The following is a 17,054-nucleotide window of genomic DNA, read 5'->3' on the forward strand; positions in this document are numbered from 1 at the left end:
GTTGCCTTGAAATTTGTCCTCAGGTTTTTTGAACCAATAAATCACACAGGCTTTCCTCAGGCTAATGCCATAAAAAAACAAGAAAGCCACAGAGTAAGTTTCTCTCAAGTATGAGACCTGAACAGCCTTCAGTCTATCTTCTTTGGGTCTCTCTTCACTGCCTTCAGGTAGGTTTTTTGTGGTTGAAGGTTGTTGCCTGCAGGAGGTCCGTCTCTGGATTTATGTCAGCGCTCTTCACAGTTTGACATTTATGATTTTTTAGAATCCTTGTGCATGAACAGTGTCACAAAAATACATCTGAGTCCACCAAGGGTCTATGGTCAAAGACTTTAGAATTATCTGATAATGACAAAACAAACATCGGGGTGGGATGGGTGAGTTGTAGGGGGGCTTATAAGTTTCTGGGGTATGTTTCTTGTAGTGAGGCAGATTTGGGAGTCGGGAAGATCCCCTGGAGAAGGAAATGGCAACCCACTCCAGTATTCTTGCCTGGAGAATCCCATGAACAGAGGAGCCTGGTGGGCTACAGTCAATGGGGTCGCAAAGAGTCGGACGAAACTGAGCGACTTCACTTAAACACTTACTTAAGCCTTTCCTAATCTTTCCAAGAGAAGGCAATGGCACCCCACTCCAGTACTCTTCCTGGAAAATCCCATGGACGGAGGAGCCTGGTAGGCTGCAGTCCATGGGGTCGCTAAGAGTCGGACACGACTTCACTTTCACTTTTCACTTTCATGCATTGGAGGAGGAAATGGCAACCCACTCCAGTGTTCTTGCCTGGAGAATCCCAGGAACGGTGGGGCCTGGTGGGCTGCCGTCTATGGGGTCGCACAGAGTCAGATACGACTGAAGCGACTTAGCAGCAGCAGCAGCAATCTTTCCAAAAACCGGCCACAGTTACGTATGTGTGCTCAGTCATGTTCGACTCTTTGCGACCCCATGGACTGTAGTCCACCAGACTCCTCTGTCCATGGGATTTTCCAGGCAAGAATATTGGCGTGGATTGTCATTTCCTCCTCCAGGGGCTCTTCCCCACCCAGGGATTGAACCCAAGTCTCCTATGCCTCCTGCATTGGCAGGCAGATTCTTTATCACTGAGCCACTGGGAAGTCCAGCCATAGTTATATCCTTTATAATATACCTTTAAGTAAAGGGCCTTAACATGCGATTTACTCCCACTCCATAATGACTTTGGGCAGGTCATCTAACATCTGAGAGCCTCGGTTTTCTCATCTGTAAGATGTAAGCTCTGCTCACCTCACAGGGTTTTTGTAAAGTGCTTAGAAGGCAATGAAATAGTTCAGACATGTGGAAATTATGCCATGCTGCCTCTAAGCCCAGACATAACTGCTGAGCTGAACCAGAGGTTCCCAGAATGCACCTAAGCCCCATCACCCTAGAGCTTACTTTTCAATATTTAGACATGTTTTCAGAAGTCAATGGGGAATTCCAAGTCAGCTAGAAACATCAAAAAGCAGTGATGGTATATAAATAGAGTATAGAGAATAGTGTAAATTATTTCTCCTTAAAAGTCTCCCCCACCCCAAGCATATTAGCTAGTATGGTGGGGGTGGAATTCCTTGAGTTACCTGGTAATGTGGGAACATGTAAAATTGCCTTCTTGGCTGCTTCCTGTTACCACATCCCACTCTCTCATAACTGCGAGTCAAAGAGAGTGTCCTTTACTCCAAGTAAATCCCAGGATTTTAGTCTTATGGATATGGAAAGTCATGTCCTTATTCTATATTTTTTATAACTTTTTAAGGAAAGATTTATTTATTTTTGGCTGCGTTGGGTCTTCGTCGCTTTGCACAGGCTTTCTCTAGTTGCAGCCAGCAGCGGCTACTCTCTAGTTGAGGTGTGTGGACTTCTCATTGCTATGGCTTCTCTTGTTGTGGAGCATAGGTTCTGTAGGGGCTTCTTGGGAAGGGAGGCGGGCAGTGGCTGCGTAGTAGTGGCGGCACATGGGCTTAGTTGCTCCGCAGGATGTGGAATCTTCCCGGACCAGGGATCGAACCTGCGTTTCCTGCATTGGCAGGTGGATACTTATCCACTGTGCCACCAGGGAAATACTCATTCTATATTTGTTGCCACAAAAAAACCTGAAAGGATTGAAGTGGGTTGTTTAAGATCACAAATCATTGTAAAGCAATTATCCTCCAGTTAAAAATAAATTAATTAAAAAAAAAAGATCACAAATCAATATCTCAAGGAACTAGGAGATGAGGCTTAATTGTTGATGGTCCTGTATCTGTGTGGAAGTCAGGCTCTCTTGGAGCAGTGAGGACCTACCTCTTTTTTATGTCGGTCACTTGACAAAAGTAAAAATTGATGAAAATAAAATGAAAGTGGTTTTATTGAATCACACGAAAATAAAGCTATAGTCTCACCACTTTAATTGTTTTCCTTATTGTTGAAAGAATATCAAGGAGGAAACGGTCACAGCTTTTTCTTTTACATAGAATGTGAGTCCTTGTATGCTAAGTAGCAGCACAAAGCACTTATCTAGTGTTTCATCTTGAACCTTTAGTGGGTGTGCTGTATCTGCCAGGTAGGCTGCTTGTGCCTGAGGGACTCAAGTTGCTGGCCACGATCTAGAGCAGCAGTTCTCTAGACCTGGCTCTTGAATTCATAGCAGCAGCCACAGCAATAGGCAGATCCACCCCAGACTTGTCTAATCAGAAACTCTGGGGACTACAAGCAGCAACCTGTGTTTTAACAAGCCCTCTGAGTGATTCTGATGTGCTCAAGTTTGAGAGCCATTGCTTTAGAGACACTCAGAGCTACATTGTAGTGCTAAGTCAAAACTGATTTTAGAATATAGATGTTGGCTCTGTGTATGTCTTACGGAGAAGGTTTGTATGTGACTCCTCTCAGTGGTTACAGGAACTGCCTAACATAAAACCAAAGTGTTCAATCAGAAGTGTTATAGGGACTTCCCTGAGGTCCAGTGGTTAAGGCTGCACACTTCCACAGCAGGAGGCACAGGTTCAATTTCTGTTTGAGAACTAGGATTTCTCATGCCATGAGACATGGCCAAAACACAAAGCTAAACAAAAAAGGAAGAAACATGGTAAATACTAGGTCTATAAGAGGCTATGAGAATAGAATTGCTGAAGATGGCCAAAAAAAATTATTGGTTTACTAAAACTGTCATGAAACAAAATAAGAATATCATAAAAAAGATGCTAGTATCAATATATTTCAGAATCTGGAGAATATTTGGATTGTAGGACAATAACAGAGTCTAGCAATATGAGGGGAAATATGCCAGAAAAGAAGGCACAACAGAACCGGGAGAAAGAGGACTTGAAGAACATATCTTCAGGAAAGAAGGTGTACATGACTTTAAAAACTGCTCCAAGTAGTCTACTCCAATCCAACATTGGGTAGAAGTTCCAAATGCTTCAGCTGAAGTCAGTGGGAAGGTATACGGGAGCCTAGAACACCTAATAACACTTTGAATTATATACTTCTACATATAGATTTAAGATTGTTTGCATCTAACAGAAAGCTCAGTATAGTGGTGACTTAAGGTAGTAGTTGAATATAATTAGTAATAATTTAGAATAGTAGAAATCTGGAGGTTGGTGATCAAGTGCTTGTATAGCAGCTCCATAGTCATCAAGAATCCAGACTCTTTCTTTTTGTTCCACTTTTCTAGTTTATGGCTTCCATTCTCAAGGTATTACTTCATGGTCCAAAAGGGCAGCAGGAGCTCCACCCATTGCATCTGTTCCAGGCTGTGGGAAGGAGAAGAGGCAGAAGGGAAAGGTACCATATGCCTCTGTTCAGTCATTTCCCTTTAAATAGCCTTTCTGGAAGTAAAATATATTTCATTGTCTGAAATTTAGTTACATTGGCCATTTCTAGCTGTGAAGGAGTTCTTGAAAATGCAACCTTTTAGCTGGACACCACGCTGCCTTATATAAACTCAGGTTCTCTTACCAATAGAAGAAAGGGAGAACGAACATTGGGTAGCAATGAGCAGCCTCTGCCGCAGATTCCTTATTTATTCTTGTTTTTTAAATTCTCAATGCTGCACTCAGAGGTTTCATATTGCCACAATTAGTCTCTGTTCTGCTTTTCTCTTCCGTGAGTGTCTCCTCATCTGGAAAAAGTGAGATTAATCTAAAGAGAAATAGTGAAAATAAATACGAAAGTGATGGGAAAGATTATTTGTATGTGTGTGAAAAAGTGAACAACTGATAAATGGGGCAAAATGAGTGTTTACGCAGCTCCAAATGCTGAGAACAGGGATATTCTTAAGGGAGGATTTCAGTCTCCACTTAAATAATGAGGTTTTTTTCCCCCGTAGCATTTAAGCCTCTCCCAGTGACAAGAATTAAACTCTTTTAGATCACTTAAGGGACCTTTAAGTGCTTAGCTCTTGTATAATTTTGAAAAAAAAAAAGAAAAAGAGGAGGCATTAAAGATAGTCATCATGCCTGCCACATCACCCTAAGAAAAACAGTATTTACTTTTTAGACTTCATGTAATTTGCATTCTTTACTCTCCATCTTTACTGGTTTTCTCTGTTTTTAAAAAATCACTGTGTTGAAACATTGACATTACTAGGTCTAAACAAAATGCTCTGTGTACTGTGAACTTTATATACTTTCATTCATTCACTCAATAACCTTTTATGAAATATTCATTAAGTGTTAGGCATTAGGGTTTTGTTGCAGACACAAAACACAAGGTTCCTTCCCTCATGGAGCTTACATCACAGCTAACGTGCGGATGTTGTTGTTGACGGAGATAGATCATAAGCAAGTAAACGGAAAAATGAACAAGATATTTTCAGATAGTGGTAAGTGCTAAGGCAGCAGGAAGACACTTTGTGGGTGACAGAGAAGGAGGGATAATTTAGAAGGGGAAGTTCTCCTTGTTGAGCTAAGATATGAATGTGAGACAAAGCCACTGACAAATGCATGACTTACAATGATACGATACAAGCATCTAAAATTTTTCAGTTCTATATGCAAAATCATTCTCTCTCCTACACAAATGATGAAGGTACTAAAAAGGGCTTTCCAGGTGGTGCTAGTGGTAAAGAACTCGCCTGCCAATGCAGGACACATAAGAGATTCAGGTTTGATCCCTGGGTCAGGAAGATTCCCTGGAAGAGGGCATGGCTACCTACTCTAGTATTCTTGCCTGGAGTATCCCATGGACAGAGAAGCCAGGAGGGCTACAGTCCATAGGGTTGCAAAGAGTCAGACATGACTGAAGTGACTTAGCACATATACATCAACTAAAAAAAAACCTTACAAGTGCTAAAGGTAACAGGTTTAGGAATAATAAAGATTATATTGTCTGCATGATTAGGTTTAATTTGAAACTCCAACAGCTCCCAGTAGACGTATCTTCAAAAAAAAAAAAAATTCAGACACTGCTTCTGTGGAACCTCTATTCTAGCTTCTTTTGGGAAATGGGATATTTGACGAATCTCACTTGACTGATAGAGTACATCATGATCAGCAAACTGGAAAGGGGAATTCTGTTACAGAAATGAATCCATTTTAATTATTCTTTGCAAAAAGATCTTTTATATTTGTGATTCATAATCTTATAGGATCGCACATATGCAAGAAGGAGAAGTTGGCATCTGCCATGAGCACAGCAAATTTGATTAGATGTTCTAGGGGCTAGGCCACACTTATTAATTCTGTGTTCATAATTGGCTTCCTCAGAAACAGGAATGCTACTCATCTAGTGACATGAATTTAAAATACACAGGGTTTCAGATTTGGTTTCTGATTTAAAAAAAAACTACCAACTTTTATTTATAAGAATGATTTCTGAAAAATTAAACTTGATTCTCACTTTGACATCATCATGCCACTCATTAAAGCCAAGTTCTTTTGTATCTCCTTAAAATTTGAGGAGTTGAAATGGAAAGAAAATAACAAAGTATACGGGAGAGGAAGAAGCCACCACAAGATGGCTTAATGTTAAAAAATGTGGTATTAATTTGGGAGCCAATGAACTTTAAAAAATGGAATCATGCATGAGCAATAAGGAGTAGGATCTGGACCCAGACAGGAAATCCAGCCTCAGAAAGCTAAGTATAAACAGGAGGTTGGGGGAGGAATGGAAACTTTCAGGGGTATTGTAATTAAATGACCCCAGGTCCCTTCTAACCACACATACCTGATTCTAAGAGTGCTGCAAGAATGTATTAGCCTGTTTTTAAAAGTTGTGATACTGAAATATAATATATAGGGGCATAAAATCCACCCATTACATTATACAATTCAAGGATTTGTAATGAATCATACAGTTGTGCAGTCATCACCATAATCTAATCTGTTTGTGAGGCAGAACAATTTCATTTTTCTAGTATAAAGGTACGTAGTGACTCATTAAAACTGTAGAGCAAGTTTCAAGGATGCAAAGTTGACTCACTGAAAGTACATGTAACAGACATGTGCAGGCAGCTGTTCTACTGAAATAGGGAGAAAGAAGGGGAAGGTGGTGGTTGGAGGCAGTATGGAACAATGGTTACCACCACACCATTAAGTCAGAATGCTGAAGTTCAGATTCTGGCATCCTTACTTCCTTAATAGATGTCTGACTGCAAACAAATTACTTGAACCCTGTGAGCCTCATTTTACTCATCTGTAAGTTAACAGTATCTACTTCATGGGGCAAAGGATAGATGAGGTAAGTTAAACAAGGGGCTCAGGATAGTCCTGGCATGTAGGAAGTACTCAATAAATGTTAGCAATCTTTATAGTTGTCACTGGATGACCGTTAAATGCCTGTCATGAGCCAGACACAAAAGACCATGTGCCCTATGATTGACTTATAGATATGAAATTCTCGAAAAGGCAAAATGAAGTGATAGAAAGCAGATCAGTGGTTGTCCCAGGCCAGAGAGTGGGCAAAAGAAATTGATGGCAAACAGGCACAGGAAACTTTATGGGTGTGTTCTAAATTATGATTGGAATGGTGTTTTGTAAACATTTATCAAGTTAGAAGCTTAAAATTGGTGAATTTTATTGTATGTAAAACAAAGCTGACTAATGCCCCCCCAATACCCCTAAAATACAGCATATAATTTTCCAGTTGTGTTAGACACAGGAATCAATTTCTAAAGGAAGCCAGTAAATATTTTTGGAGCACCCACTGCAAGGCACTGTTCTAGGTGCTGGGAATACAACTTTCAAGAAGACACAGCATCCCTACCCTCATGGGTATATAGTTTAAACACGACTTATGCACATATATTTGGGATTACAAAAGGGGTCATTGTGACAGATATTGGAAGAAGAGAACTCTAAGTTGCATAAGTATCTGTCCCATGATTTTTAATTTATCAGACATACACAGAAGCAAACATATCATCCCTGTATGAGAAGACGATGTCCCTCAGTGTCTGGGTAGGTGGAATGACAAAAACCTCTGGGTGACTGGTGACCTTGACGCGAGGTTGCCTCGCCATTTGCGAGACGCAGTGCCCACTTGGCGGGGGAAGGGACTTGGCATTGGCTCAGGGACCAGGTGGACACTTCAAATGGGCCTCGGGGATACCGTGGCTTTCATTTTGGCCACGCTAAGTTTGTGCTCTCTTGGCCGGTGGCGAGCAATAGCCTCCGCACAGAGCGCTAGAATACTCCTAGGTATTCAATACCTTTCCACAGGGTGCGAGAGACCTGCGAGGTTCCCGAGTGACTCCGCCCACAAAGTGACTCCGCCCATGGAATGACCCCGCCCAAGTGGATCCGAAGTGGATGCTGCCTGGAGGTGGAGACGCGTTGCAAGAATCTGATTGGCTTCTCTAGTCAGAGCCTCGTAGAGGGTGGGGCGAGGCCTGCAAGGGGCGGAGCTTATGTCGAGGGGGCCACCCGGCGCCGGCTTGAGAAATGGATGCTCGGCGGATGTGCAGGCGCCGGGGGCGGGGAAAGCACTTGCTCAGCAGCGCGCTGGCCCCGCCCGGGACCCGGCGGGGGCCCTGGGCCGCCCTCTTCCTCCCTTGCTGGCGCTGGGCTGAGCCCCGGGCTGAGAAACTGAGTTGGTTCCGAGCAACCTGTTTGGTTTTTGGGCGGCGGCAGCCGGAGGAGGAACATGGCGCTCGTCGGCAACGGAGCAGAGTTGGAAGTGGACGAGGTACTGGCCGGTGGGGAGTGTGGGCACTACCCCTGGAGCCCGGGAGGGGTGAGCGAGCTCTGCAGGGTTGAGCGAGCTCGGCGGGGACGGCCAAGGCCCCGCCCCCTTGGTTGCCCGTCTGGAACCTACAGTCTCCCGACCGGAGGAGACGGGGGTTGCGAGTGGGGACACCCGACCTTGGGAAGTCCGTCCCTGCTGGAGCGAGGAGGGTCTCTGCGGCGCTCGGATTGGAGGCGCTGCTGAGGTTCCAAGCATCACGCCTAGGATCGTGGGAAGCGAGGGCACCGCGTCCGGGCGGCTAGTGGATGGGTGCGAGCGCGCGGAACGCAGGACCCGCAGTATAGAGCAGTTCTGAGCTTTACTAGGGACGCCTAGGCATTACCGGTCTGACCCTGAAGTTCCGACACTAGCGCTTTGGAGTTTGTGGAACCGTCTCCTGATCTGGGAATCTCACCTTCTATGGAAGTTTTCGGTGGCAGAATCGAAGGGCTTGCAGTCGATGAGAGGAGGGGGCCAGCAGGAGGAAGAAGGAGCCCTCCGGTTGTCTGCACCAGCGGGCAAGGCAGAGCTGTCCTTGGGTCGGAGGGCTAGGGGCCTGGAGCAGCAGCCTAGAAATTGGTGCTTTCACCATCAGATTTCCAGAGTGGGTGGTAGACGGAGGGAAGGCGCGGGGAGAACCGACTCCGACCTTCAACTGCGGTCTCTGTACTGTCTTTAAGTAATTAGCCACTTCCTCCTGTGGCTGGCGCGCCGGGGTCTGAGCACCCTCGGGCGCGCGCGCAGGACCTGTAGATTTATTGACTTGCTGTGAGCAGTTGGCAGCTCCGCAGATACACGCTCTCTTATTCGCTCTTGAAGTTGAAGCTGCCGGCCGGCAGCAGCTGCTGCCATTTTACCTGACTTGAATTTTACAAGTCGTTGCCTGAGGAGGCTTCATTTCAAATGATGCAATAGTGGAAGATCTTGGAGTTGGCGGGCTAAGATTCCTGCCCATCTTTTCAATGTCGAGAAACTTCTGGCAACTAATACTGTGTTTTAAATGTAGCCCTTAACAAAACAAAACCTAAGCTCCAGCTCTTTTACACGACTGGCCGCCAAGAGGGCACGCCGGACTGTCCAGAAGCTTTCTTACAGCCTGTGCCTTCCAAGGAGGACTTCAAACGACCGATCAATGAACTAGAGTTTGCATGGCTGCGTCTATTGTTGAAACTTTTAAGTTACACATAAAAGCAAAGGATGAAATGGCTTATTCGTTGCCATTTTCATCTGTGACAGCCTTTCTTTATTTGTAGCTTTAGATTGTCTTTTTGGTATGACCTGGAGCCAGCTTTTTTTCTTTCCTCTTGTCTTAGATCTTTTCCGTAAAAGATAACATAACACTTTCTTGGTGCTCTGACTATACATTCACTGTTTCCCTTAAAGGTTTTTATGACTCTCTGCTGTATGGCCCTAGTGGTAAAGAACCTGCCTGCCAATGCAGGAGACATAGGAGATGCAGTTTCAATACCTGGGTTGAGAAGATTCCCCTGGAGGAGGGCGTGGCAACCCACTCCACTACTGTTGCCTGGAGAATCCCATGAACAGAGGAGCCAGGTGGGCTACAGTCCATGAGGTCACAAAGAGTTGGATAGGACTGAAGGGACTTAGCACAGCACAGCTGTATATTAAATTAACTATCCATGTTCTTGGCATGGGGCTTCTCCCGGTAGCTCAGTGGTAAAGAATCCACCTGCCAGTGCAGGAGACCTGGTTTCTATCCCTGGGTCAGGAAGATCCCCTGGAGGAGGGCATGGCAGCCCACTCCAGTATTCTTGCCTGGAAAATCCCACAGACAGAGGAGCCTGGCAAGCTACAGTCCATAGGGTTGCAAAGATTTGGACACAACAGAAGCAACTTAGCACGCACGTACGTTCTTGGCATGCAAGGCTCTTTACAGTGTGGTCTCAATCTGATGTGCTAGCCTAGTTTCCAGCCACTTTTCTATGTATAACAATTTTAATCAGCGTTATGCCTGAGGAAATAAGATTGGGAGTAGCTAGTAAATGTGGAGTAAAAAACTTAAATTCCTGGGCTTGATGAAAAAGATTTGCAACCCTTAATTGTGATTATTTGTTTTGCAACACTTAGATATAATTGTTTAGTTCAGGGCACTGTTGGGATAGAATGCTTGAATGATAGGTATTGAAACATAGGGCTACGCTAGCTGTGCCCTCTGCCTGCAAGGTGAACCGAATGCCAGGCGTTGGCTAGGGAGGATGGCTCTAACTCTGTGGGGGAAATTAGGTTTCAAAGCAGCAGAGAGCCTAGCACACAAGATAGTTGGTAATATGTATTTGTGGAGTGAATGAATGACTACAGAATTGAAGACAAAGCTTAATAATTACTCACTTTTGGCCATATCTTTTATTCATTTTTTAAAATCCCCCAACTATTACTCCCCTGTTACATGTTAGGTACTATACTGGTTCTAGGAAATGAGCAAAGTACAAACCGAATTCCTTTGTTCATGCCAAATCTGCTTTTGTCCCTCATGATGCCCTGCTTCCACCAGAATAAATGTTGCAAACATTTACTGAACATTTGCTTTGTGCTTAAACATGGCAGGTGCCTTAGAAAGGGAAGGCAGTTTTGACTTTCTGCGGTTCTCAGTTTGGGTATGGAGATGTGGCATGTGAAAAAGAACTCTAGAAAAGAGCTCAAGGTGGGGTAAGCAAGTAAGAAATGTTGCCTTGTAGACCCGGTACCCTTAGCTCATTTGTGGAAAGTCCCTCACTTTCAATGGGCTGAAGTGCTCTACCACAGGTGCACAAGACCCTGCTCTTAAACTTACTGGATGTGTGAAACTAAAAGAGCTTGGAAGCTTTTCAAGCACTTAATTTAGATTTGATGGTCTTTATTGCCAAATTCAGACTTAAATTGAAGAAAGTAGGGAAAACCATTAGACTACTCAGGTATGACCTAAATCAAATCCCTGATTATACAGTGGAAGTGAGAAATAGATTTAAAGGACTAGATCTGATAGATAGAGTGCCTGATGAACTATGGACTAAGGTTCGTGACATTGTACAGGAGACAGGGATCAAGACCATCCCCATGGAAAAGAAATGCAAAAAAGCAAAATGGCTGTTTGGGGAAGCCTTACAAATAGTTGTGAAAAGAAGAGAAGCGAAAAGCAAAGGAAAAAAGGAAAGATATACCCATTCGAATGCAGATGCCAAAGAATAGCAAGGAAAGATAAGAAAGCCTTCCTCAGCGATCAATGCAAAGAAATAGAGGAAAACAACAGAATGGGAAAGACTAGAGATCTCTTCAAGAAAATTAAAGATATGAAGGGAACATTTCATGCAAAGATGGGCTCGATAAAGGACAGAAATGGTATGGATCTAACAGAAGCAGAAGATACTAAGAAGAGGTGGCAAGAATACATGGAAGAACTGTACAAAAAAGATCTTCACGACCAAGATAATCACGATGGTATGATCACGCACCTAGAGCCAAACATCCTGGAATGTGAAGTCAAGTGGGCCTTAGATAGCATCACTACAAACAAAGCTAGTGGAGGTGATGGAATTCCAGTTGAGCTATTTCAAATCCTGAAAGATGATGCTGTGAAAGTGCTGTACTCAATATGCCAGCAAATTTGGAAACCTCAGCAGTGGCCACAGGACTGGAAAAGGTCAGTTTTCATTCCAACTCCCAAAGAAAGGCAATGCCAAAGAATGCTCAAACTACCGCACAGTTGCACTCATCTCACACGCTAGTAAAGTAATGCTCAAAATTCTTCAAGTCAGGCTTCAGCAATACCTGAACCGTGAACTTCCAGATGTTCAAGCTGGTTTTAGAAAAGGCAGAGGAACCAGAGATTAAATTGCCAACATCCGCTGGATCATGAAAAAAGCAAGAGAGTTGCAGAAAAACATCTATTTCTGCTTTATTGACTATGCCAAAGCCTTTGACTGTGTGGATCACAATAAACTGTGGAAAATTCTGAAAGAGATGGGAATCCCAGACCACCTGACCTGCCTCTTGAGAAGCCTGTATGCAGGTCAGGAAGCAACAGTTAGAACTGGACATGGAACAACAGACTGGTTCCAAATAGGAAAAGGAGTACGTCAAGGCTGTGTATTGTCATCCTGCTTATTTAACTTCTATGCAGAGTACATCATGAGAAACGCTGGGCTGGAAGAAGCACAAGCTGGAATCAAGATTGCTGGGAGAAGTATCAATCACCTCAGATATGCAGATAACACCACCCTTATGGCAGAAAGTGAAGAGGAACTAAAAAGCCTCTCGATGAAAGTGAAAGAGGAAAGTGAAAAAGTGGGCTTAAAGCTCAACATTCAGAAAACGAAGATCATGGCATCTGGTCCCATCACTTCATGGCAAATAGATGGGCAAACAGTGGAAACAGTGTCAGGCTTTATTTTTCGGGGCTCCAAAATCACTGCAGATGGTGACTGCAGCCATGAAATTAAAAGACGCTTACTCCTTGGAAGGAAAGTTATGACCAACCTAGAGAGCATATTCAAAAGCAGAGACATTACTTTGCCAACAAAAGTCCGTCTACTCAAGGCTATGGTTTTTCCAGTGGTCATGTATGGATGTGAGAGTTGGACTGAAGAAAGCTGAGCGCCGAAGAATTGATGCTTTTGAACTGTGGTGTTGGAGAAGACTCTTGAGAGTCCCTTGGACTGCAAGGAGATCCAACCAGTCCATTCTAAAGGAGATCAGTCCTGGGTGTTCTTTGGAAGGAATGATGCTAAAGCTGAAACTCCAGTACTTTGGCCACCTCATGCGAAGAGTTGACTCATTGGAAAAGACTCTGATGCTGGGAGGGATTGGGGGCAGGAGGAGAAGGGGATGACAGAGGATGAAATGGCTGGATGGCATCACCGACTCGATGGATGTGAGTTTGAATGAACTCTGGGAGTTGGTGATGGACAGGGAGGCCTGGCATGCTGCGATTCATGGGGTTGCAGAGAGTCAGACACGACTGAGCACCTGAACTGACTGACTGAGGTCACTATTTGATATTCATATGGAAGTAAAAGGGGACCAGGTGGTTTGGTTGGAAAAGTAGTAGGTTAGGAATTAGGTGAACTGGGCTCTCAAATCTGTCACTCATTTACCCAATAGCCATTCATTCATTAAGTGTACAAACATCTGATTATGTTATGTGCCCAGCCTGGTGCTAGCTTGAAGATACAACAGGGACCTAGACTGACGAGGTCTCTATCTATAACGATAAGAGTGACCTTGACTAACCCAGGCTCTCAACCTCTTATTGCTCTTCTATGTTTCCTCATCTGAAGATGAATGGGTGCCATGAGCCCTGAGTATTCTTCCAAGCTCTTAAAGTCTATATGTTTAGAGGCAGGGAGGCTCCTTTTTTTGGGAAAATGCTGATAACATGGGAATCCCTTTTCCTTTGAAGTACCCAAGGAGATGATGGTAGTAGTGGGGCTCTTATGATAGCTGTGGAATGGGTGTTTTCTTAGGTAAACTGGTGTTTTTGTTTTTTTATCTTTAGGTGCTAGGAGGAAAAATGTGGGAACCATAAGAGGTTAGGGCTTGCAACCTCAGAGGCAGCAAAAATTGGTTCTGGAGGAAGACAGAAACTTCTTAGACATTCCAGTGGTTCCAGACATTCCTTCAAACCTTGGTGGCTAAAATACTGTTTCTTAACATTTAAATTTCTCTCATTGGTTTTTCTTGTGTATCACACAAGCAACTTTGACATGAAGTTCATGGAAGATATACAGAATGTATACAAGGTCATTATTACAAACCTATGGCATTCAGGATGGGGAACACATGTATGCCTGTGGTGGATTCATTTTGATATTTGGCAAAACTAATACAATTATGTAAAGTTTAAAAATAAAAATTAAAAAAACAAAAAAACAAAAAAAAACAAACCTATGGCAAATATATGGCTATCGCTGTAGACCTTTCTGACCATCAATAGCTTAATCCTGAAGTCTGTCTATCTTGGTGACCTCCTTATATGTATGGGCTGCTTTGGGCTGTCTTGTGGATGTTAAGTGCTTATGTTTGGCCCTTACTGTTCTGTGTGTGACTTGGGATTTGAAAATTAAATAAAAGTAGTTTCTATTTTCTTATTTATTAGAGTTATTGAGCTTACCAATAACTATGTCAAGTATCAAAAAGAAAAAATATTGATGATATCTGAATGAATATTTAGCAGCTGGATAAGTTAAAAATGATTTTCTCATATAAAACAAAAGTTAAGTTCATTAAAAATAACGTTTAGGAAGATTTCTTTTTTTCAATTGTTTTACCTTTGCTGGAAAAGGAGCAGTTTTTAAAGTCTTTGAAAAATTTGGTTACATTGCTATTATTATGTAGAAATTGGTAATTTTTATATGTAATCTGATATATAATATTTTACATTAAAATTGCATTGCAAGTTGCTCAGTAAATACAGTAATAAAGTTTAATGTTAGTAACCTTAAAATATAAAATGTAATTTAACATTTTTATTGTCATTCTGAACCTATTCTTGAATAAGAAGAGTAAACCTTATACTTGCTTTTTTATGTATAAAGTACAGAAATATTTCTGTGCTATTAACATTTCATAGGGTTAGGAGAAAACTGTCTGAAAAGGCTTTCAAGGTGGGAGGACAATATTGAAAAAAAGTTGAGAAACACTGGATTAGGGAAAGAAATGGTTTATGTGACAGATGCTTCCATGGCTTGCTTTTTTTGCCCAGGATTTTTTTGGTTTAATTGTGATTTAGAAAATTTCCCTAGTGGCATTTTAGATGCTGTCTAGGTAAAACTGATTGCTACAGTTTTCTTCCAATCAGATTCATTCTTTCATTCCATTTGTGCTCACTGAGCACCTCCCCAGGTGCAGGCAGTCTTCAGATGCTGGAAGTCCACACGGAGATGAGATGTCTTGATCGCTCTTGAGGAACGCACACTGTAGCGAAAGAGACAAGTAACAAGTGCTGTCTTTGGGTCAGGGTAGATTTTAGGTGGGCTTCCCTGGTGGCTCAGATGGTAATGAATCTGCCTGTGATGGGTTCGATCCCTGGGTTGGGTTCTATCTGGGTTCGATTCCCAGGGGTTGGGAAGATCCTTTGGAGGAGGGCGTGGCAACCAACTCCAGTATCCTTGCCTGGGGAATCCCCACGGACAGAGGAGCCTGCTGGGCTACAGTCCATGGGGGTCACAAATACGACTCAGTGATTAAGTATAGCACAGCGCAGATTTTAGGTAGGAGAGCCATATAGTTTATCATCCACAGCAGGGACCTGGGAAAGTCAATATGGTGCTTTCAGTAATTACTCCAGGATAACAGGTCCAAACAGGAATGGTTGGTTGCCTTCGTTTAGGGGCTGGCAAAGGTGGCTCAGCAGTAAAGAATCCTCCTGCAATACAGGAGCTGCAGGAGGTGCGGGTTTGATCTCTGGGTTTGATCCCTGTGTTGGGAAGATCCCCTGGAGGAGGGCATGGCAACCCACTCCAGTATTCTTGCCTGGGAAATCCCATGGACAGAGGAGCTTGGCAAGCTACCGTCTGTCAGGTCATGAAGAGTTGGACACGACTGAAGTGACTTAGCACACATGCAAAGGCTTTAAAGAAGAGGTGGTATTTGAACTGGGTCTTTAAAAATTTTTTTTATTGAAGTATTGTTGATTTGTGTTAGTTTCAGGTGTACAGCAAAGTTATTCCATTATATATACACACATATAGGTATATTTGTGTATATATATATATGTATGTATATATATGTATGTATTTATATATTTTAGATTCTTTTCCATTTTAGGTTATTGCAAGATTTTGAGTATAGTTCCCTGTGCTATACAGGAGGTCCTTGTTGATTATCTGTTTTGTGTATAGTAGTGTTTATATAAAGGAAACAATCCCATTTACCATGGCATCAAAAAGAATAAAATATCTAGGAATAAATTTACCTAAGAAGGCAAAGACCTATACTCTGAAAACTGTAAGACCCTGATGAAAAAAAATGGAAGATGACACAAACCGATGGAAATATATATTGTGTTCTTGGATTGGAAGAATCAATATTGTTAAAATGACCATACTACTTAAGGCAACCTGCAGATTCCTATCAAATCACCAATGGCATGTTTCACAGAAGTAGAACACAAAATTTTAAGATGTGTATGGAAACACAAGAGACCCCAATAGGAGAGGTAATTTTGAGAAAGAAGAATGGAGCTGGAGGAATCTGGCTCCCTGAACTGAGTTAGAAGGATGTGCTGGGTGGAGCAAGTGTGATGAGGCCCAGGCGTGGGCGGGGAGGAGAGCACACCCTGGGGTCAGCAGGGTGCTCCGAGTGTGGAGAGCCTTGGAGGGCTGAGAGGTGCAAAAAATGAGGACCCAGAGGGTGTCTTAACTAGGCAAGAGTGGTATACTTATTTTAGGAAGCTAAATCTGGTGAAGTTGCTGCAGCCAGTCTGTGGAGGTGGTGGAAGGGCAAAGAGGCTGTTGCTACAGTTCCAAGTGGGAAGTGATGACTGCGGTGGAGCAAAAGTTATGGGGTTGAAGAGAGGAGGCCTGACTGGAGGGACTTCTCATCGAGAACTGAGAGGAGGAATTGGCCTATTTGAAAGGCAGTGGAGTCGGGGAAGGGAGGAGCCAGTCACCGATGACTGCCGGCTGGCGGAGGTGCTGTTACCTGAGAAGAGGAGTGGGTAAGGTTCAGCCTTCAAGTGGGTGTGGAGGGCACGGACCTCAGGCACAAAAAACTCACCTGCGTGGCTCACTGTGCCTTCCTCATTGAGGGAGCTCGGCCATTTGTTTCTGAGTGAATGGATCTGGGCAAGGTTGTGGAAGGGAGGTTGTAAATTGGTCCTGCAGGTGAGTAAGATGGGAAAAATTAGCAGCAGCTTATTGTCAGCCTGGATGTCAGCTCTAGTGAACAGGCAGTTTTCTTGGCAT

General features: G+C 43.2%; 1 protein-coding gene across 2 annotated transcripts in view; it reads left to right on the forward strand.

Moving 5' to 3' along the window:
• Nucleotides 1-7,854: 7,854 nt before the first annotated feature.
• The window catches only part of TTC39B (tetratricopeptide repeat domain 39B), a 156,232-nt gene continuing 147,032 nt past the window's right edge, over nucleotides 7,855-17,054 (forward strand). For both annotated transcript variants that reach the window (XM_019965912.2, XM_070794526.1), the window contains exon 1: nucleotides 7,855-8,115. In XM_019965912.2, the coding sequence (XP_019821471.2) occupies nucleotides 8,074-8,115 (42 nt within the window). In that variant the 5' untranslated portion in view covers nucleotides 7,855-8,073. The remainder of the gene's footprint in view (nucleotides 8,116-17,054) is intronic.

The sequence above is a fragment of the Bos indicus genome, chromosome 8, assembly GCF_029378745.1.
Source record: "Bos indicus isolate NIAB-ARS_2022 breed Sahiwal x Tharparkar chromosome 8, NIAB-ARS_B.indTharparkar_mat_pri_1.0, whole genome shotgun sequence".
Taxonomy (NCBI): Eukaryota; Metazoa; Chordata; class Mammalia; order Artiodactyla; family Bovidae; genus Bos; species Bos indicus.